Below are 21,479 nucleotides of genomic sequence, written 5' to 3'. Positions count from 1 at the left end.
AATTTATCATGGGGGAAGAAAATTTCATGAAGGTAGCGCAGGATTTTCTAGCATTATCTAAAAAAAACAATGAAAAAATAAATATGAAAAAGTTTTTTCAACTGAAAGTAAGGAGAAGTATTAAAACTTAAAACGAACAGAAATTATTACGCATGTGATGGGCTCACCTCCTCCTAATACCTCACTCTTTACTCTAAAGTATTTTTAGTAATTTCAACTATTTATTCTAAGGTTTTTGTGATTCAGGGGTCATTCTTAAGAAATTGGGACAACATTTCAGCTTTAGTGTAAAGAGCGAGGGGGTGAACCCCTTCATATACGTAGTAAAAACATGAGAATACAGAAGTTCGTACTTAAGCTAATTTGTAAGCTACGTATATCTTTTACTAATAAAAACATTCGTAAAAAATTTAAAGTTCTAGTTGCCTTTTTAAGTAACCAAAAAATCGGAGGGCAACTAGGTCTCCCCCTCCCCGCTCCTTTTTTTCTCCAAATAATTCGATCAAAACTATGAGAAAGCTATTTAGCCAAAAAAAAAAAATGCAAATTTCGTTTTAATTATTCATCTGCAGAGAGCCAAAATCCAAACATGCATTGATTCAAAAACGTTCAGAAATTAAATATAAAAAACACGTTTTTTTTAACGAAAAGTAAGGAGAGACATTAAAACTTAAAACGAACAGAAATTACTTCGTATATGAAAGGGGCTGCTTCCTCATCAACGCCCCGCTCTTTACGCTAAAGTTTTTTACTGTTTTAAAAAGTAGAGTTAAGAGAAAGACTCAAACTTTAGCGTAAAGAGCGAGGCGTTGATGGAAGACCTACAGGTTTCACGAACGAAATTGTGAAAAACCTGAACGAAATTGTATTATAGAAACCAAATCCAGTTATTTGATCTGGTTTCGCAGAGGTATTTAGAAAAACAAAAGTAAATTAAAAGTAAAGGAACAACTTTTTTTGCCCAAATTAGAAGTGATATTCCAGTGATATATGATACTCTTTTTTTCATATGAGCCTTAGAATTGAGGATTAAGTTTAGAAATAGGGGATTAAAATCAGTAACTTGGGACATGATTTAGGTCGAAGATCCAAACTGGACAACTATATCATGTAGCTGAAATCACTGTCTAGATACTGAAAACCCCACGTGTACGGATACCAAATCCACCTTCACATTTCGGTGGTATTTATACACTCAAGGTCAAAATAAGTCACAAGAAGAAATGCGATTGGCCACAAGAAATACAGCTGACACATCGATTTCTATTGTGGTTATTTGTCCCTGAGTCTTGGATTTATATCTAGATCAATTCTAAATTATGATTAACTCTGTAAAACCCCGAAAATCCTAAGAAATTTTTGAATCTTTAAATTCCAGAAGAAAATCATTCTGAATTTAAAAAAATCCTGAATTTCTAAAATATCCTACCAAGTAGAATCATTGAATAAAATTGGGTTAAATTTTGGACTGGAGCTACAAAGAAACCGAGGGTATTTCGTCATAGCAAATTACGCTCCTGATTGCTCTCCCTGAACAGAACACTTCACTCAGTTTATAAGTAGATGCCTGTGCCGAAGTCAATGTAGACATGCCGAGTGCCGAACATGTAACAAGTAAAGTGCCGAAACCCTATAGGCGAGTGTGTATTCTCCTGATGAGCCCTTGTGTTGGGTTGTTGCCTCTGAATTATTTGTGTTTATAGTTTTTATTGTTTGGTAAATGACGACTTATACTTATTGACGAAAAGACCGCCTGTCCGTGGATTATTCTTTATGGTTGATAGTGTATGGCTATGCTGTTTGACCTATGTGATTGTATGGATGAGTAGGGTTAAGGCCTCATTCAAGTGCTGATCTATATTAATCACTAATGTAGGAAAACAGTCTTTCTTTTCTCCTTCTGTCTTCCTTTTTTTTTCTTTTTTTTTTAAATGTGTTTGTGCTGTTGCATTGGTGATTTCTCTTTTCATTATATCAGGTACGTTTACGTACCTGATTATTTATTTATTATTTATTTATTTATTATTATTTGTTATTTTATTTATTATTTTATTATCTATTTATTATTTAGAGCCAAAGTCTACAGCCAGAAATCAATGACATTTTGACGCTTGCTTATTATTGTGGAGCATGTGTGCTGCACAATAATTTAGCTTCATCTGTTTGGGACCTATCGGATTTTGAAAGTCGAGGCTTTTATCTTTAGAAATTACGTTTGCTGATTCGGCTAATGAAAATATGTGATGGATGAAAGCAAATGAAATTAAAAACTTTTTAGCACGGAACCATTGCAAAGTAACGTCTCTTGTTCTGGAAATAAAGGGTAATTCTTTCCTTGATTATGAAAATACTTTTTTGTTATTTATATTGAAATCCTGCTTTTCACAATGGCGTCAATAGAGAGAGAGGGCAAGGGGCATGAGTCCCCTTTCTTGGTCCCTCCGATTTAAAAAAACACCATTTTTGGCTGGCATTTCCATTGAAAATACCTGTTTCGGAATCATCATTGAAAACATGACAAACTACCTCCCTCCCCTGGATTAGACGTAAATTGATGTCAATGCTTTTCTGTTATTTTCATTGACAAAATTAAAGAAAAAGAAAATCCTATCCTCCCTAGATTCTGAAAAATAAATTTTGTCCCCATGCCCAAAATTTTGTAAATTTACGCCATCAGATAAATACGTTTCTAGACAACACTGGCAAGACACATGACGTAAAAAATTGTAGAACAAAGTAGTGATCATGGAGAATTTTCTGTCCATACCCCCCCCCCTTCAAAAACAGAAAAACAAATATTGTAGGCCGAGATCCCCACTCGTCAGTGCACAAAGAAGGAAAATTTAATTCTGAATTAAATCAGAATCCACGAATACAAAAATTCTGAGAGCGACTGGGCCAAAATATTTGCTTTATTTTCTGGTTTTCACCAACTGAATCTTTTTCGTGTATTTTTGCAATTTTTCTTGCGTCTTTATCAATTAGCTAATGTTAAATATTGATTAATACTAAAAATAGACTTCCAGAGTCTATACTCAAATGCTTAAAAGTGCTAAAAATAGACTTACAGAGTCCAAAAAGAAATAAGAATCCAGCAACTGTCCTCATTGTGAAAAGTAACAGTGGAATAAGAAATTTGTTATCGTGCTAAAACCCGCTAACCTTAATTAATTAATGGGCGCGGCCAGAATCCTTGGGGGTATAACAAGTGAATAAGGTAATTGCGACAAGGAGATGATAACTCAGTCCGAGCCGAATTACTGACAAATACGGGAACCTAGTTCCAGATTTTTCTCCAAAAGGATGAGGAGCATGAGACCAAAATTTGTTCACCGATATTTAAGATGTGGAAATCTTATTTTATCTGTTTTTGAATAGATATTTTTATTTCTGGAGACCCCCATTCGCAAAATGTAAGGGGATAATATTTCATCAGTCGGTTATCAAAAGGACGTATCTGCATAATCGTAAATTTTCAGAAGAACAGAAAAGAAGCCTCTCAGCTTTTTTTTTTCGTCCGATAACCGTAAGACAAAAACGAATTGATCTGTATTGGTCTTACATATCAATTCGTTTTTGTTTTACGTTGTGAGGTTTGAGATTGAAGCGAGGTTTTTTTCTACTTTTCTGAAAATTTACGATTATGGAGATACGCCCTTTTGTGACCCAACTGACGATTTTTTCTTCAATTTCTCAAATAAAGTTACAAATAATGGTATTCTTAAAGTCTAGAAAAGTTTTCTTTTCAATTTTTTTAGTGAAAATACCAAAACAGTTTTTTCTCAAAATTAAAAGGGGAATAAATTTCAGGGCATTTGACACTATTCCCTGGTTGGTTTACTCTGTTTAAGGATTATTACCACAAATTTTTAACCTATTGAAGGGACAGGGCCATTCAAAGAGGGGGGCCGGGACAAGCTACCCCGGACACCGTGCATGGGGGTGCCTCGGATGAAGGAAGGTGCCATGGACGGGTCTCGGGGGTCATTTTTGTGTTTGAATTGGAAGGGGGACCGTAAATAATTTTAAACCGACCACCACCGACCCTAGGAATGTTTCTGTGAAGGTAATAACTACCCCTTTTAGTGTATCAGGGGCTATAACTTATCTTGGACACTCACATTTTTTGGTGGAATTGCAAAAGTCCCCTTTCCAGAAACTGCCAAGTCTAAAGTAGACTTAGTACTTTTACGGAGCGTTCACACGGGTTTTTAAACTCAAACACTGGCACTTGTTTGGAATTCCGCCGTGGAATTTGTTCAGGGGATGGGGCACAACCAGAGAGATAGGAAAAAGTACGGGGCTACATGGTTTGAGCTATTTATTCGATTCTTCCATAATAAAACTGCATTTTAAAACAGCCGTGACTCCTACTCTACGGCAGAACCTAGCTGCAATTACAATTTTTTTTAGTTTTCTTTTTCTCCTTCATATTTCAGTTTTTTTTCTTTTTTAGTTTTTTTTCTTTTTTTGTTTTGAAATAATTTTTTTGTTTTTTTTTCCTTTTTTCTTTTTAGTTTTTTTTTGTTTTTACCTTTTTTTTAGCTTTTTTAGTTTTTTCTTTTTTCATTTTAGTTTTTTTTTTGTAGTTTTTACCTTTTTTTAATTTTTTTATTTTTATTTTTAGTTTTCTTTTTCTCCTTTATTTTTCAGTTTTTTTCTTTTTTAGTTTTGAAATAAATTTTTGTTTTTTTTCCTTTTTTCTTTTTAGTTTTTTTTTGGTTTTTACCTTTTTTTAGCTTTTTTAGTTTTTTTCTTTTTCTTTTTAGTTTTTTTTTGTAGTTTTTACCTTTTTTATTTTTTTTTATTTTTTTTTTAGTTTTCTTTTTCTCCTTTATTTTTCAGTTTTTTTCCTTTTTTAGTTTTCTACTCTACGGCATAACCTAGCTGCAAAATATTTCAGAATCTTGCCTCTGCTTTCCTGAACTCTGATCTCATTTTATTTATCGTTCAATAAGCTTATTGCAGTTGATTTTTTGTTATTTTTAGCGTTCAATAGTCCATTGCAATTATTGGATGGCGCTCAAAAGCACATATTAAAACATATTGCAGTTTTATATTGAAACCTAATACTGGCTTATTGTTTTTCAGAGCTCAATTCGTTCTGCAATTCGTTCTGTCACATGTGAAAACTTATTAGAATATTCATTTCTTAGCAAAAGCTAGCACTGTTTTCGATTAGGCTCAAAAGCTCGGGTTTGCAAGATTTTTTTTTTTTTAATTTATTTTGACATCCAAACTATGTTCATCAGACCGCAATGATTATGCTTATTTATAAGCTACTATAATTAATTGTAATAAACACTGTTGAGCGTGGAGTATATCTTCATAGACGTATCTTTGAAAAATGCACCAGAATAGGAAACCTATACAGATAATACATGAAAATATACGACAAATCTAATTTGAAATAATTTTGAAACTATTTTTCGCTGACCAGTAAAAAAAATTCTTTCCAGATTTAAGGGCAATAACGCCAGCTCTTACTTAGCAATGTGAAAACCTATTATGGTGAAATATTTGAGCTTAAATAGGATTTTTGAATTCAATATCAGATTAATTGCGGCAATTTAGAAGCAGGTTCAATTGACATTGCAAAATAAGTCCTAAAAAAATTAGAGGGCCTACAGTAGTAATAAGTAAGTAGGTATAAGTTTTGGGTAGGGCAGTAGTCGGGCAGTACAGTAAGAGCATAATACAAACAGAGCACTAGTAATAAGTACAGGGTATACATCCTGCGCCATCAGGGTCGCCAAATCAAGAAAATGTAGGGAGAGGTCCTGATTCTTTTCAATAAAGATTCCAAAAATGAAGTTCAAAAGCCTGGGTGGGGGGCATTTTTAATTTTGTTAAATGACAATATCAATGAAAAAGATTTTGTTAAATATAAGTGGGGACTTACTTTCCCTTATCCCCCTAATTGGCTTCATTGCTCCCTAAGTTTCATTAGTGTTTTTCTTTATATGCAACGGGAAAACGGTCGACTATTCTAGGTTTCTTCTTGAAAAAAAAAGCTGATCAGCAGTTTCTTCCAGACTCAGTAAATAGTTCTAAGAATCGTGAAGCAGATTTCCAGCTTCTCTAAATTCACTATGAAGTGATTTTTATTCTAAAACGACCAGACTTGACGAAGAAAACTACCCAAAAAAGACCATGGGAATTATCCTCTCCTAATAATTGTGTAATGCGAAAAAAAAATTAATTAAAAACACATTTGGCAACAAATAGTGCAGAACAAATTTGTGAAAATTTCTCCCAGTAAGACTTCTAATAAAAATTACGAAACGGAAAATTTTTGATTAGCAGCCTTTGAACATATTTGGTCAGACCCTGGGTCGTATCCAGGATTTTTCTTCGGGGGGAGATGGGTACAATTTTTTTAAAAAGAATTAAAATTTGTTTGCATTAATTCTTGTTAAGTTTTTACGAGCCGGACAAACATTTGAGGGAAGGTGTTCAAACCCCTAACCCTTTCCCGGATACGGCCTTCGTCAGAACACACTATTTTTTTACAATTTGGGTCTTACTATTACTATGAATATTAGTCCGTGTGTTTAGGGGGCTTACGGCTAAACGAATTCCCTTGTCACATCAGAATTTCAGATGCCAGGTAAGGTTGGTGCGGGACAACGCCCGGTCCTAAGCAAATACAGGTAAGTATAAAATATTTGTCTAAAAATTAAAAAAAATATTTAATTTAAATAATTAAATAAAATAAATAAAATAAAAAATACTTTAAAAAAATATTTGTCTAAAACGGTACATGTTTGAAGGCTTTCCATTAATGGGGCCATGGGAGGCTTATGAGTTAATACCGCCTATGGTTTGTTTTATATATAAAAAAACAGAGGTTAAGTCTAGTTTAATCAAAATATCAACCAGCAATTTTGATTTCGCGAAACGTCCAGATAGTGATCTTAATTAGCAGCAATAATAAGTTACACATACCACTGATGAGTTTTCTGTCATTTTGTTTTATGTTAGGTATTATGATTTTTTTTCAGGAAGGAGCTTATAATTCTACTTTATAAATTGTGTACTGAATAATTTATTTTATATGTTGTAAGATTTTTCGGTTAAAATTATCTAGTCGAGATGACAAGAAGGACCAGGAATACCGGTCTAAAATCAGGAGTGCCTGTTAGGAAAATGGAGTGCTCTCCCCTAAAATCTGGGAAATAGCTGTTTGGTACTTTTATTGAGCCAACTGAAAAAAGGCCACCCTTCTAGAGTTTAAGAAATATTTTGTTTTATATATTTGTCTTAAAAAATCGAAAACACCTCGCTATACCTTTGTAAATTGGCACAACTGTCCGAAATATACGCCATCTTTTGGAAGAAGGGGGTAATATCAAAAGCATTTTTTTGAAAACTGAATAAGGAGTAACCACAAACTCGCAAAAGGTTATAATTTCGAGGGGAACCTAGGTCCCCATTCTCTTCCCCTCTCTAGCTACGTTCCTTATTGGATTAGTTCTGAGTGTTCACAAGAAGTGCTTAAATGTCTTGTGGGAACCATAACACTGATCAACAACTTGGTGAGCATAGATACCCTTGAATATTCTTTTAAATTCACCTATTAATTACATCACGAAAATTGTAATCGCTTATAATCACCACACCCTTTTATCAAGACAGAATACCGCATATTTATTGTTCTAATCTATCTTTTCAGGAAATGAAGTTTGAACTTTTGGCAAACGTGGAACTTTTGTCTGCGTCGTCTGACATTTTTTTTTCGACTGTATGTTACAATTGGTTCCTTCCAATTTCAATCAAGACACAATTCAAGCCCCATGAGAAATTCAACTCAACAAAACTGAATATAGCAAAACCAAGGACAATTTGAGCCATACAAAATCATAACACTAGATTTGCATTTTATTCTGGCCTATCTTGAGTCAGACAGGTATATAAAACGGATGTGAGAGTTACCTACGCCGTTCTTTGAAGATTTATCTCAGCAGAAGGAATCAACTTGGAGAACCTAAAAATTTTCTGTCTAAACATACGTTTTTCCTTGTTATGACCTACTCTTTCGGAATAATCTACGGAGACTTTAGCATTTGCCTTTCAGAAGCCCAAGTTACAGAGGACTTTTTCCAGCGAATTAAATAAAAAAAACAAGTTTTTTTAACTGAAAGTAAGGAGCGACATTAAAACTTAAAACGCACAGAAATTACTTCGTATATGAAAGAGGCTGCTTCCTCATCAACGCCCCGCTCTTTACGCTAAAGTTTGACTCTTTCTCTCAATTCTTCTTTTTAAAACAGTAAAAAACTTTAGCGTAAAGAGCGGGGCGTTGATGAGGAAGCAGCCTCTTTCATATACGAAGTAATTTCTGTGCGTTTTAAGTTTTAATGTCGCTCCTTACTTTCAGTTAAAAAAACTTGTTTTTTTTATTTAATTTCTGAACGTTTTTGAATCAATGCATGTCTTGATTTTGGCTCTCCGCAGAGAAATAATCAAAACGAAATTTGCATATTTTTTTTCGGCTTAATGGCTTTCTCATAATTTTGATCGAAAGATTTTGAGAAAAAAAGAGCGGGGGACGAAACCTAGTTGCCCCCCGATTTTTTGGTTAATTAAAAAGGCAACTAGAACTTTTAATTTTTTACGAATCTTTTTATTGGTAAAAGATTTACGTAACTTATAAATTAGCTTACGTAAAGAACTTTTGTATTCTCATGTTTTTATTACATATATGAGGGGATTCGCCCCATCGTCAGTACCTCGCTCTTTACACTAAAGCTTAAATTTTATCCCAATTCATTAAGAATGACCCCCTGAATCACAAAAGCCGTAGAATAAGTAGTTGAAATTACTGAAAATACTTTAGCGTAAAGAGCGAGGTATTAGAAGGAGGTGAGCCACTCATATGGGTAATAATTTCTGTTTGTTTTAAGTTTTATTGCTGTTCCTTACTTCCAGCTGAAAAAGCTTTTTCACTTTTATTTTTTAATTGTTTTTTTTTTAAATAATGCTAGTAGCCTATATCCTGCTCTCCCTTCATGGAAATTTTCTTCTCCCATTACAAATTCTCTAAGGAAAGTTCCCCCAGAATATCCCCCTCTTCTCAACCCCTCCCCCAAACCAAAAAAATCCTCCTGAAAACGCCTGTATACTTCCCAATAACCATTACTATATGTAAGCACAGGTCAAAGTTTGTAACTTGTTGCCCCTCCCACGGGGACTGTGGGGGAGTAAGTCGTCCCCAAAGACATAGTTATAAGGTTTTTCGACTACGCTGAATAAAATGGCTATCTCAGAATTTTGATCCGTTGACTTTGGGAAAATAATTAGCGTGGGAGGGGGCCTAGGTGCCCTCCAATTTTTTTGGTCACTTAAAAAGGGCACTAGAACTTTTCATTTCCGTTAGAATGAGCCCTCTTGCAACATTCTAGGACAACTGGGTCGATACGATCACCCCTGTGGGAAAAAGAAAACAAAAACAAAAAAACAAAAAACAAATAAACACGCATCCGTGATCTGCCCTCTGGCAAAAAATGCAAAATTCCACATTTTTGTAGATAGGAGCTCAAAACTTCTACAGTAGGGTTCTCTGATACGCTGAATCTGATGGTGTGATTTTCGTTAAGATTCTATGACTTTTAGGGGGCGTTTCCCCCTATTTCTAAAATAACGCAAATTTTCTCAGGCTCGTAACTTTTGATGGGTAAGACTAAACTTGATGAAACTTATATATTTAAAACCAGCATTAAAATGCGATTCTTTTGATGTAGCTATTGGTATCAAAATTCCATTTTTTAGAGTTTTGGTTACTATTGAGCCGGGTCGCTCCTTATTACAGTTCGTTACCACGAACTGTTTGAAAATAGTTAGATCTAAGAAAGAGTATACAGCAGAGTATACAATTAAACTCAACAAAACTCAATATAGAAAAACTCTGCCCAAGGACAATTCGACCCACGCAAAACCATAATACTAGCTTTCTACTTTATTCTAGCCTATCTGGAGTCAGACATGCACATAAAGGGGATGCAAGAGTCGCCCATGCCGTTCTTCAAAGATTTATTTCAACAGAAGGAATCAACTTGGAGAACCTGAAAATTATCTGCCTAAATATACTTTTTTCCTTGTTATGACCCACTTTTTCGGAATAATTTACGGAGACTCTGTCCTTTGCGTTTCAGAATCCTAAGGAACGAGGACTCTTTCCAGCGGGAAATAGTTTGATCTAAGAAAGAGTATACAAGTTAGCCGGGTTTTTAAAATTAGCATGAGAAATCCTTGGGCCGATGAGGAGAGGGATTTTTCAAACTACCATGGATTTTTACTATTAAACAATTTAAGCATCTTCTTTAAACTTTTTTTAATTACTTAAAATAAAAGTAGACATACCTTTCCAACCGGCGTCACAACATAATGATTCCTTTCTTGAAGCGTGGACAACTAATTTTAAACTGGATTTCATATTTTGGACTGGTCCCATTCAACTTCCATATTGGTTATTAAATTCAGAAACCGTTTAAGTAGAAAAAAGGTGTCCACATCTTCAGGTAAGGTAGTATTTGAGATTAAGCATTGGAGTTTTTCCAACTTCGGATCGTTTGGGTCAATCCACTTGCGCATTTTTGAGCCTGTCTCTATGAAAGAATTATGACGGCTCACTGAGATGTGGTGAACCAACTTTCACTGAGGAGCCACACTTGAAGGGAGGATTTTATGAAGCCTTTTTTTCTCCTCAATCTCCTGCTAAGTCACCTTCACTGTGGTTAATGAAAAATAAGAAGAGTGGGTTTCTCTATTCTAAGATTCGTTTCAGGATATCCGTCGTGTACTTGCAGTCTGCAGCAACTTATAGTTTTCGACCTGACAAAATCCCAATATTAATTTAGCTCGCCCTAGCTCTTTGCACTGTTTGCCAAAAATCGTTTAACACCATGCCTATAAATGTTAATTCCTTCTGGCAACTTTATACTAGACGCATCAATTGTAAACATTATTTATGCTAGATATAGCAGTCTGAAGAATTTTTAAAAACAAATTCTATTCTAAAAACGGTGTTTACTGAAGCGTCAAAAGTCACCCTGCTGTAAGTCATCCCCCTTTATTTTTCCCTCCTGTGTATACCAGCATACCAGTACAAAAGGAGAAGGTTCAGCTGTAGCGAGGTGCAAGGTGCTTACATAGAAAAGGCCCTTGGGCACACCCAAAGTGCTTCAAAAATAAATTATTTGTTTGTGCTAACCTCTGCTGATACTATCTGTTGATGCTATCTTTAAAAAAATATCTGTTGATACTAAGCTCTCATTAAATTACTTGTCAAAAGTCTATGCGGCTGAGACCATATTTCCATAATATGCCTTTTTTTCCATTTGCGTTGAGAGCATAGTTTGTATCTAGAACAAATTCTTAGGTATGTTTTGGGTTGGTGCAAAACGTTTTTGAAAAATTGTATCACTTTCGGAACAACAAGACAGACATTAGAAAAGTTGTGGTCTGGTCGTTGTTTATTCATCATCTTAAATAACCTCATTTGCATATATCTTAAACCTTATTCGCATATTCCAGCCAGCACCTCATTTACATATTCCTGTCAAGACATGATTAACATATATTCCAGCTTAATCACAGGGGGCACCTTATTTGAATATTAAGCTGGTACTTACCGAATATTTGGGAATCCTATGATAACATACACATCATACACAATAACAATAAGAAACCCATGTGGCTGCATAGATTTGAACCCTGGATATATATGTATTAAACTGTGAGATAAAACTGTTTTTCTTTGTTTTTTGCATTTTCCCTTGTCTTGTGTTACCCTACTTGTTGATTTAAGGGACCTACCTCAGTGCTGTGATTGATATATTTAGACTTTTGGGCAATTCATTTTATTTTCAATTCTCCAGGGAATTAGACATCTTCCCGTTCTTCATTATTTACCTACACAGTGTTGCCGGTCTAAATTTGCGAAGTATCTGTTTTTTTGATAAAACCACAGATTACGTTTGCTGAATCGTTTATCTTCTGCATTTGGGGAAACCTGTGCAGAAGAGAGCGATAACAAACACAAAGAGCCGTATTGGTACCGGCGGGATATCCATCCTTAAACTGCTGGGGATAGGCGATTTGAGTATCCGCGCTTCCCACAGGTCCCCCAAGTTCTGACCATAGATTAGACCATAAATATAAGACCCTAAATTAGACCATAGAATAAGTGACAGTGAATGGAAACGTACTCCTGGTGTAAATAGAAACAGTAATGCCGCCAAAACAGAAACGTCCAAGGCAAAGCCCTAAGAAAAATGTTGATAAGTGTGTAACCTGCAGTGCAAATTTGGACGAGAGTTCATCAGCACTAAACTGTGATGACTGTGAAAAAACTTCACATCAAGGTGCTTCAGCTGCCGAGATCACATCTATTGTGGGCAATGCACTAACCACGCTACAACTAAGTATAAATCAGTCTATTGCACAGTCGGCGGAGAGTCTGAGAACTGAGCTAACGACCATCCGTGAAAAAGTTAATGTGGTCGAATCGTCTCTTGCGAGCAAATGTACCGCTGATGACGCCAGACGAATTGCGCGGGGTGAACTCTCTTCTCTGCAGTTCAACTTTAAACAGTCATTAGAGTCGGATGTTCGTCGTATTGTTCGTGCCGAAAAAGACAGAGAGAATAGAAAAAATAATGTCATCGCTTATGGTATACAACCCTCCCAGGATGACAGCAGAGCTATTCTTTCGATTTTAGATAATGATTTTGGTATAAAATGCGACTTGGTAACCAACGTGCGAAGACTCCTGCCTCGCACCAGAGAGGGATCCACGGTGCAGCCATCGGGTAGCCGCCCACCACCAGTCATATTCATGGTTAGTTCCTTTGCACTAAAAAAGCAAATTCTTCAGAAATCCTTCGAGAAGAAAGGTGAAATACAATTCAGAAACGACATGTCAAGGGAGGACCGCGCCTGCCATAAAATTATTGTAGAAGAGCTTAAAGCCAGAACTGCCGCAGGGGAGATAAACCTAGCCATTCGTGACTTTCAAATTATGTCAAAAAACGGACCAAGCCAAAGAGAAGTACCCCCATCCCAGTCGGCGCCCATGCACCACTAAATCTGCATAATAGGGGACCTGTATATAGCATTGTAAATAAAGTGTCTAGTTATAGTGAGCATAGTTTAGAACTAAGTGATAGTGTCCAAGACCTACGGCACAGTTCCTGTGTATTCTTGCGCGACGATGGGTTATCCTCGACTTCAACGGATGCATCCTTGATATCCTTAACCGGCAGTTCCAGTATCACGTCTCTAGACTCTCAGTCAGATGCTACCCCTTTTGAGCCGATTAAAGAGGATCAGCTGGGACCAGGTACAAAAAGCAGTCACCAAGTAAGTCCTGATTTTTCTATTCTCATATCTAACGTTGATCAACTAACAAATAAATTACAGGAGCTTAGGAGTCTCATGTATCAAAAAGACTATGACCTGGTCTTATTAACAGAAGTGTGTCCTAAGAATTCAAGAACAAGGCTAGAAGATTCTCATATTAACATGCCTGGTTACCGAGTCGTCTCCAACCTTTCTCGTACAGGATGCAAACGCGGTGTTCTGGCTCTGATCAAAAATACCTATGCAGTACGTGAGCTAAGCATCGAGGCAAATTCAGCCTCCATCGAATCTGTATGGTTTGACCTTACTGATGAAGACCAGCGCCAACGCCCTCTCAGAGTCGGTTGTATTTATCGAATCCCGTCCTCACCCTCAGCCATTGAGACTGAGAACACTCTCTCGTTAATGTTCCGCCTAGCCATTGAAAACTTTAAAGGCGAATTTATTGTCGCAGGTGACTTCAATTTCCCAGAACTGATTTGGAAAGATGGGTACCCTTACAACCCTACTGCCAATAGCCCGATTAACGCTAGACCATTCATTGAGACTGTACACGACCTTTCTGCCTACCAACTAATTGACCAACCAACTCGGTTTCGCCCTTCCCAACAACCCACGATATTAGATCTGGTGTTTGTAAATGGAATCGAAGCGATTCAGAAGGTAAATTATCTCCCACCAGTTGGGAAAAGCGACCATCTTGCCATAGAAATTATCACCTCTAGACGTCCAGTGAAAAGTAAATACAAAAGAAAGGTCTACATGGATTACGAGGCGATTAGAAAGGAGCTAAGACTTATCGACTGGGATGAGCTACTTCAGGGCGATGTCGACGACCAGTGGGAAAAATTCCTGACAGCTGTCACCGAGATTCAGAGTAGAAACACGACAGTAAGGCTGGTTCCTGTACCAAAGACATTACCGTATATGACCCCTAGCATTAAAAGACAAAGAAATCGCAAATTGCGCCACTGGAAAAAAAGAGATAAGCCTGGTCACTATGAAAAGTACGTTCAAGCTCAGAACAGACTACAAAACTTAACTAAACAACTATACCAAAATTTTGAGCTTGGACTTGCCAATGAATGCAAGAGTAACCCAAAAAAGTTTTGGAATTACGTCTCTAGTAAAGACCACGCTAGGCGCTGTGTTAAACGCCTCACTACTGATGATGGAGGAGAAGTGACTGACACCCAGAAACTAGCAAACTTACTAAACAACCAGTTCGCTTCCGTCTTCACAACAGAACCAGATAGTGAGTCTCCACCCCCTCCTAAATACGTCATACCGTCTCCCATGAGTACAGTTGTTATCACTGTACTTATGGTGGAAAAGAGGCTAAAAAACCTCGATGCCAACAAATCAGCCGGCCCCGACGGAATCCATCCGAGGTTGCTCAAAGAAACAGCCACCGAGATTTCCCCCGCTTTGTGCCATTTATTTCAGTTTTCTCTCGATTGCAGAGTTGTTCCCTCAAAATGGAAGACTGCTTATGTTACACCCATATTCAAAAAGGGTGACCGGTCTAAAGCTGAAAACTACAGACCTATAAGCCTTACGTCTGCTGTTGCTAAGGTTTTAGAGAGAATTGTCAACGACGCAGTTCTCAAGCACCTAGTTTCCAACAGCATTATCTCGGACAAACAACATGGTTTTCTTCCCAGGAAGTCAGTCGAAACCAACCTACTCGAAACTTATGAGCTAATTACTCAGCTTCTTGACAGAGGAATTCCTGTCGACCTAATTCTACTAGACATTGCCAAAGCCTTCGACAAAGTCCCCCATAGTCGTTTGCGCTCCAAACTTGCAGCCGTGGGCATTGATAAAAAACTAGTCGACTGGCTAATGGACTTCCTTGGTGGCAGAACGCAAAAGGTTCGGCTCTTTACCATGGACGGAGAAAAGATCTATTCAACACCTTGCCAAGTTCTAAGCGGCGTCCCTCAAGGAACTGTGCTCGGACCGACCTTATTCCTCATCTATATCAATGACCTGGTAGCTGAAACAAAAAACCGCTTGACTCTTTACGCCGACAACTCCAAGCTATTTGGTACCGCGGACAACATTAGCCTACAAGCCGATCTCAACCAAATTCAAGCATGGGCAGATAAATGGCTTCTGTCCTTCAACATCTCAAAGTGCGTCACTCTTCATTTCGGCCGTGGTAATCTGCAGCACCAGTACACTATGTACGACGTCAAAACGTCATCGACAGTCTTGATTCCTACTTCTAGTAGTGGTAGAGACCTGGGAGTCCTGTTGGATGACAGCTTAAAATTCCACGAGCACACCGCCCAAGCAGTTTCGAAAGCAAATGCAAATTTGGGACTCCTGAAAAGAACCGTCAGTAGTCAATCCTCCACAGTTTTTCTGAAATTATATAAAGCTCTGGTCAGGCCAATCCTAGATTTCGGAACATGTCTTGCTGGTCCTTTTTACAAGAGTGACAACCAGCTTGTTGAGGGAGTCCAGAGGAGAGCCACCAAATGCATCGACAGTTTACGCAGTCAGCCCTACTGCAGAAGATTACAATCTGTTAACCTCTTAACACTCGTTTTTCAGCGTAGGCGTAACGACATGCTGCTCACCTACGGGTACCTCCAGCAAGTGGATCAGAAGCTGTTCACTTTCTCTCCCCACCAAAAGCAAACACGAGGACTTTCCAAAAAGATGTTCAAATCCAGCGTTAACATCAAAGTCCGACTAGATTTTTTCAGCCAGCGAGTGGTGAACAATTGGAACCAACTAAGCCAAGAGACAGTCTCGGCAACCTCACCCAAGGAATTCAAAAAGAGGCTTGACAAGGAATGGGAGGCCAAACCATGGAGATTCCAGTGGGAAAACCCCTCCCAGCCCTCACTACCATAACAGTCGTGGAACACAATAGAGAGTTAGCTTGGAGCATGATGCGGCTTGTCATACCCAACCATCTCACACACTCTATCCGAAGTTGCTGTTGTGCGGTGGTGCCAACTCTAAATTGCTGGAGAATGGTCCTTGAACCATACCTACCATGTGATCACCGTTACCGAGTGGGCTTAAATTGCATCTCTCCAGCACTCTCTAGTCCCTATGGTTTGTCACTTGACCTTAGCACAGCAACCAGATCTATTGCCATCATCAACTACGGAGCATCACAGTTCTTGCAACTAATTCGCTCTGAAGTGCGAATTAAGGTAATTAAGGTAATTCCATGAACAAATTTTTATCTGGGTTGAATTAAACCAATTTATATTTTCATAAGTTTCCTACACTGAGTGAATATAAAGCAGGATTTTAAATGTATTATGTTAAAAAGTGCCGTCTTCAACAATATGCCTGGTGATGGAAAGAATTAATGAAAAATAAAAAAACAAATTTAAAAATTAAAAAAATGAAAAAATGAGGAAAAATAAAAACAAATTTAAAAAATTCAAACAAAGAAAAAAAATTAAGAATGCAAAAAAAAACATAAAAAAGAAAATAAAGAAAAAAAAATTAAAATTAAACTTCTTGAAATAAGAAGGAAATAAGCAATTGCATTGTTCAAAATATCAAATATTTTCTTCAATGAAAAGAGATTTGAACTGATTTGACCAACAAAAAGTATCAACAACAGAGACAATGATGTGAATATTTGAATCAATTTGTCTTATAAAAGTACCAAGAACTGTGAAAAAGAAAGGGGTTTTAATTGATTTTGATCTATAGAAGTACCAATAACACTGAAAAACGAAACAAGGTTTGAGTAAGTTTTATTTGTAAAAGTGCCAAGAAACATGAAAATGAAAGGAAATTATAATGGATTTGATCTTGAAAAGTGCCAAGAACAGTGAAAATAAAATGGGACTTGAATAGGTTTGACCAGTAAAAGTATCAAGAACAGAAACAATGAAATGGATTGGAATCAATTTAAACACTAGATGTACCAAGAACCAAGAAAAAAAGACTTTTTATCAGTTTGATCTGTAAAATTATAAAGAACAGAGACAATGAAATGAGATTTGAACCAATTTGACAAACTAAAATATAAACAACAGAGACATTGACATGAATATTTGGATCAAGTTGACTAGTAGAAGTACCAGGAACTTTGAAAATGAAAGAGGTTTTAATTGATTTTGATCTGTAGAAGTACTGGTAACACAGAAAAATTCAACAGGATTTGAAACGGTTCTATATGTAAAAGTGCCAAGAACCATGAAAATTGCAAGTTTTGACCTACTTCATACCCCTGGTCTCCAAATTGAAGATAAATTTATTGAAGCTAGGAAACATAGAACTCCTCTCTGTTTAAAAGAAAATGGATGGACATAAGTAAGTTTTAATACACTAAAGTCCTAGGGCCATGGCAATTAAAACAAAACAATGAAGATTAACTTTAAAATGCTTGACATTACATAAATATAACATTCACAAAAAAAAACCATTCACAAAATTTTACTTTTGTGCTTAGTTGCCAACCTGAGCAATTGCCCTAAATTTTTAAACCTTGCAAAACATTCACCAGCCACCTCTTATGACCTACACTCTTGTCTGTACATCAACAATTCATTTAATAAGGAAGGACCACCTTACTGGCATTTCTTTCATTGTACTTATATTTAATGGGTTTAAAAGAAAGCTTCTATGGCTACATCAGAAGCCCAGTAAAGGACCAGGTGGTCCTTTAGCCAGGAAGTGCAATAGGAAGCTAGGGGCCAGTCATCCTATGCTTTTGCATGCCCTTCCTGCTTACTGACCCCAGATTTCTCTAGGTAACCTGTTAAGTTTGGGCCAATTCTGGCTGAACTTACAGAGTCACATCACTGACCTTTGTCTCAAACCAAATAAACTGCTAATGCCAGGAATTAAACCAGTGCCCTTTGGATAAAGGATTCTCAACCTAGAGTGACAGCCACTTAGGAAGGAACACAAATGTCACCAGAGAACAAAAAATATTTGGAAAAAGAAAATATTGAAAAAAAAAACTCAAGTCATAGTTGCTCCCATTTTTCACTGCTGTCCCATAAACAATATGTATTTTATTTAGACCAATAAATTTTAAGACAGGTATCAACAAAACTCCATCAGGGATTGTATTTACTTAAGATATAATCAGCAATATGAATGCTTAGTTTTGTCATATTCTAGTCTTGAAATAATAAAAAAGAGAAATTATATGTTTTATTTGTTTTCCACCAGCCCATTTGAGAAAAGTCATTTGTGACAACAATATACCCATGGTTGGCTCAAAATCTCTCTAAAATGCTTTAAACAGAAGGAATTTAAAAACAATTACACTGATCAGCAAGAAGAATATTAACATAACTGTCTATACTTGGCACTGTTTAAGACAATTTTTAGCAAAGCAAATGCAAAACTTTAATGGTGTCCTGTGTCATCTAAAAAAAACAAAAAACACTAAAATGTGTCAGATGTATTTTGATATAAGATGCCTCAAAGACTTTCAGTTGAATCTATGAAATGAATGGCCAGGTATTCCTTTATATTTTATACAACATGTAAAAAGAAAAACAGTTCAAATTTTTTCACAAAAGAAGAAGCTTGATGTAAAAAAATAAATGTATTTTTAACAGAAAGCAACTGACATCAATGAAATCAAATAAAACAAAAATTCATGGAGAATAAATAATATAAGCCATATATTTAACCTAAAATGAGGTGCCATAAAAGATTATTTCTAAAATTAGAAAAAAAAAACAGTGTTATGTCTTAAAGTTCTGCTCAATCAACAGGAATTGTCTTTTCAGAACTAAGGCTAGAGAAAAAGAAACTGATCACCAAAAACTAAGGCACCCAAAAATTTCAGGACCCTCTAGAGGGAAAAGAAGTAGAAGTAGATACTCCAAATACCTTCCTGGGACATACTTTAGCCTGTATACACAACCCTGAAAGTTTCATTTTCCTAGCCTAACCTCTTTCAAAGATAGCCAAAAGTACCTAAAGTAAAATTTTACCCCTACTTTACCTTAAAAATCCAGTTTAAATAGCAATATCAACAAATATAGAATGTATAAAAGGCTATATGTATTGGCCTAATCATTCTAAATTTTTTTCAACTAAAATTATAGGATAATTTAGAAACTAGGCCTGTTTGATATGGCAATATTTGACTAACTCACCAATATGATAGCTGCCTTCCTAAGAACCAACTTTTTTAATAACCAAAAAACTTTTCTTCTGACTCCTTATGAAGCTTAGCCTATGCAAGACGGGCCTAGAACACCAAAAACCCTTTTGATCCTAAGAAATATGCATAAGATTACTTAAAGGTTACTGAAAAGCTAAGATTATTTCCACTATTTACAGTTTCCTCGTCTTTTCTCTAGACTTAACTTTTTATTTACGAATTAACGACGCTTCTTGACTACTAAGGCCCCTGCCTCGGCCCTGCAGCGTGATTCGATCCCTGGGCCCCGTATTACCAAGCTAAGGTCAAATCCACCACGCCACAACGATTTCACATGTTTATCCATTTAAAAAAAAAATGCCACATTGACGTCACTTATGCTCAATAAATTTTTTATGAGTTAGCCCACGGACAAGTAATCCTGAGCGTTCGCTGGGTAATCCCAGTAGCCTCTGACGTCATGTGCGTCTCATAAAACGCTTGGATTAGTCAGATAGGTAATCGGACAAGTAAAAGAACACGGGGTTAAATTCAAAAATATCCACCAATTCAGTTTTAGAAAGAAAAGAAGCTAGCCTAGTTACTCCTAGGAACCTCTTATAAGTTTGTAGCCTAGCATTCAGAAAATGTCAATTGGAACACTAATTACTGTTGAACCTAGACATGAACTTAAATTTAAAGGTTAATCACAACTTTCATTTTGACTGCTATTGGCCTAGATTGGTTGAATAAGCTTAGGTCTAACTTTGACATAGGTTACAATTCGTACTTCTACATTAGATTTCGACAAGGCATTTTGGTAAAATTCTAGTTAATTGACTTCTTGCTATCTCATAAAGGGTTTAGGTTAGGAAAATGAAAACTTTCAGGGATGGATCTACAGACTAAAATATGTCCTGGGAAGGTATTTTGAAACAACTACTGGTAAAATTCTAGTTAATTGACTTCTTGCTATCTCGGAAAGGGTTTAGGTTAGGGAAATAAAACTTTCAGGGATGGGTCTACAGGCTAAAGTATGTCCTGGGAAGGTATTTTGAAGTACCTACCTCTACTCCTTCTCCCTCTAGAGGGCCCTGACCTTTGATGACCTTTAAAAATATGTGTGTTATAAAAGTGAAACCTTGCAAAATAGATCTTCTTCTTAGCCTAATTGAAGTACAACAAAATTGTTTTCAGCTTCATAACTTTGCTCAATCCCATTTTATAAAGTTTTAAAGATATGCAAATACATTTCCTAAATTTTGAATAAAAACTTTGATATGGCTTGAAATTCTACTCAACAGGAATTGCATTTTCAGAACTAAAGGCAGAGAAAAAGCAACTACTAACTGAAAATTAAGGTAAAATGTTGTTTTGTCAAAATTTCAATTGGTAATAGACCTGTCATGTAGCCTAGGCAAATTTCAGGGCCCTCTAGAGGGAGAAGGAGTAGAGGTGGGTACTTTAAAATACCTTCCTGGGACATACTTTAGCCTGTAGACCCATCCCTAAAAGTGTCATTTTCCTAACCTAAACCCTTTCCAAGATAACAAGAAGTCAATTGACTAGAATTTTGCTGGCCATTCCAGTAACATTTCAGATGAAGATAAATTTGCAGTTTATAGCATAGGCTAATTTGGCTAGAATTAAAATTAAGGTATCACTCCATGCCTTTTTTTCCTCTTTCATAACTCTGAGCTTTCATATTAAAGTGTGAATCCCTAAAAAAATTGACCTGTTCTTAACTGGCTTCTCCTGTAAAGTTGAAGTTAAATTGTTTTTATAAGATTTTCAAGAAAGTAGGTGTTCACTTTTGGTTCTCTTATGCTATTTAAATATCTTGTTAAGGCTATGCAGGTTATAGCAAGACCTCCCAATCAATTCTGAGTAGTTTAGACCACACAAACTATAAAAGTCTAGGTAGGCTAATGCTCTAATGTAGCCAGCCTACTTTTTGCTATCTCAGGATGGGTTTAGGCTAGGGAGATGAAACTTTCAGTAATGAGTCCAGGTCCAAAAAGATACT

The 21,479-nt window shown here is 36.3% G+C and overlaps 2 protein-coding genes across 2 annotated transcripts in view; one reads left to right on the top strand and one right to left on the bottom strand.

The window, feature by feature from the left end:
* The window catches only part of LOC136038377 (protein obstructor-E-like), a 44,939-nt gene extending 25,119 nt beyond the window's left edge, over window positions 1-19,820 (bottom strand). Inside the window, exons 1-2 of the mRNA XM_065721445.1 lie at window positions 19,770-19,820; window positions 11,634-11,649 (exon numbers count right to left, since the gene is read on the bottom strand). Coding sequence (XP_065577517.1) covers window positions 11,634-11,649; window positions 19,770-19,820 — 67 coding nt within the window. The remainder of the gene's footprint in view (window positions 1-11,633; window positions 11,650-19,769) is intronic.
* Window positions 19,821-19,997: 177 nt separating this feature from the next.
* The window catches only part of LOC136038588 (vesicle-associated membrane protein-associated protein B-like), a 33,522-nt gene continuing 32,040 nt past the window's right edge, over window positions 19,998-21,479 (top strand). The window contains exon 1 of the mRNA XM_065721783.1: window positions 19,998-20,155. Coding sequence (XP_065577855.1) covers window positions 20,101-20,155 — 55 coding nt within the window. The 5' untranslated portion in view covers window positions 19,998-20,100. The remainder of the gene's footprint in view (window positions 20,156-21,479) is intronic.

This window comes from Artemia franciscana, chromosome 18, assembly GCF_032884065.1.
Source record: "Artemia franciscana chromosome 18, ASM3288406v1, whole genome shotgun sequence".
Taxonomy (NCBI): domain Eukaryota; kingdom Metazoa; phylum Arthropoda; class Branchiopoda; order Anostraca; family Artemiidae; genus Artemia; species Artemia franciscana.
This window is presented reverse-complemented; position numbering and strand designations above follow the sequence as displayed.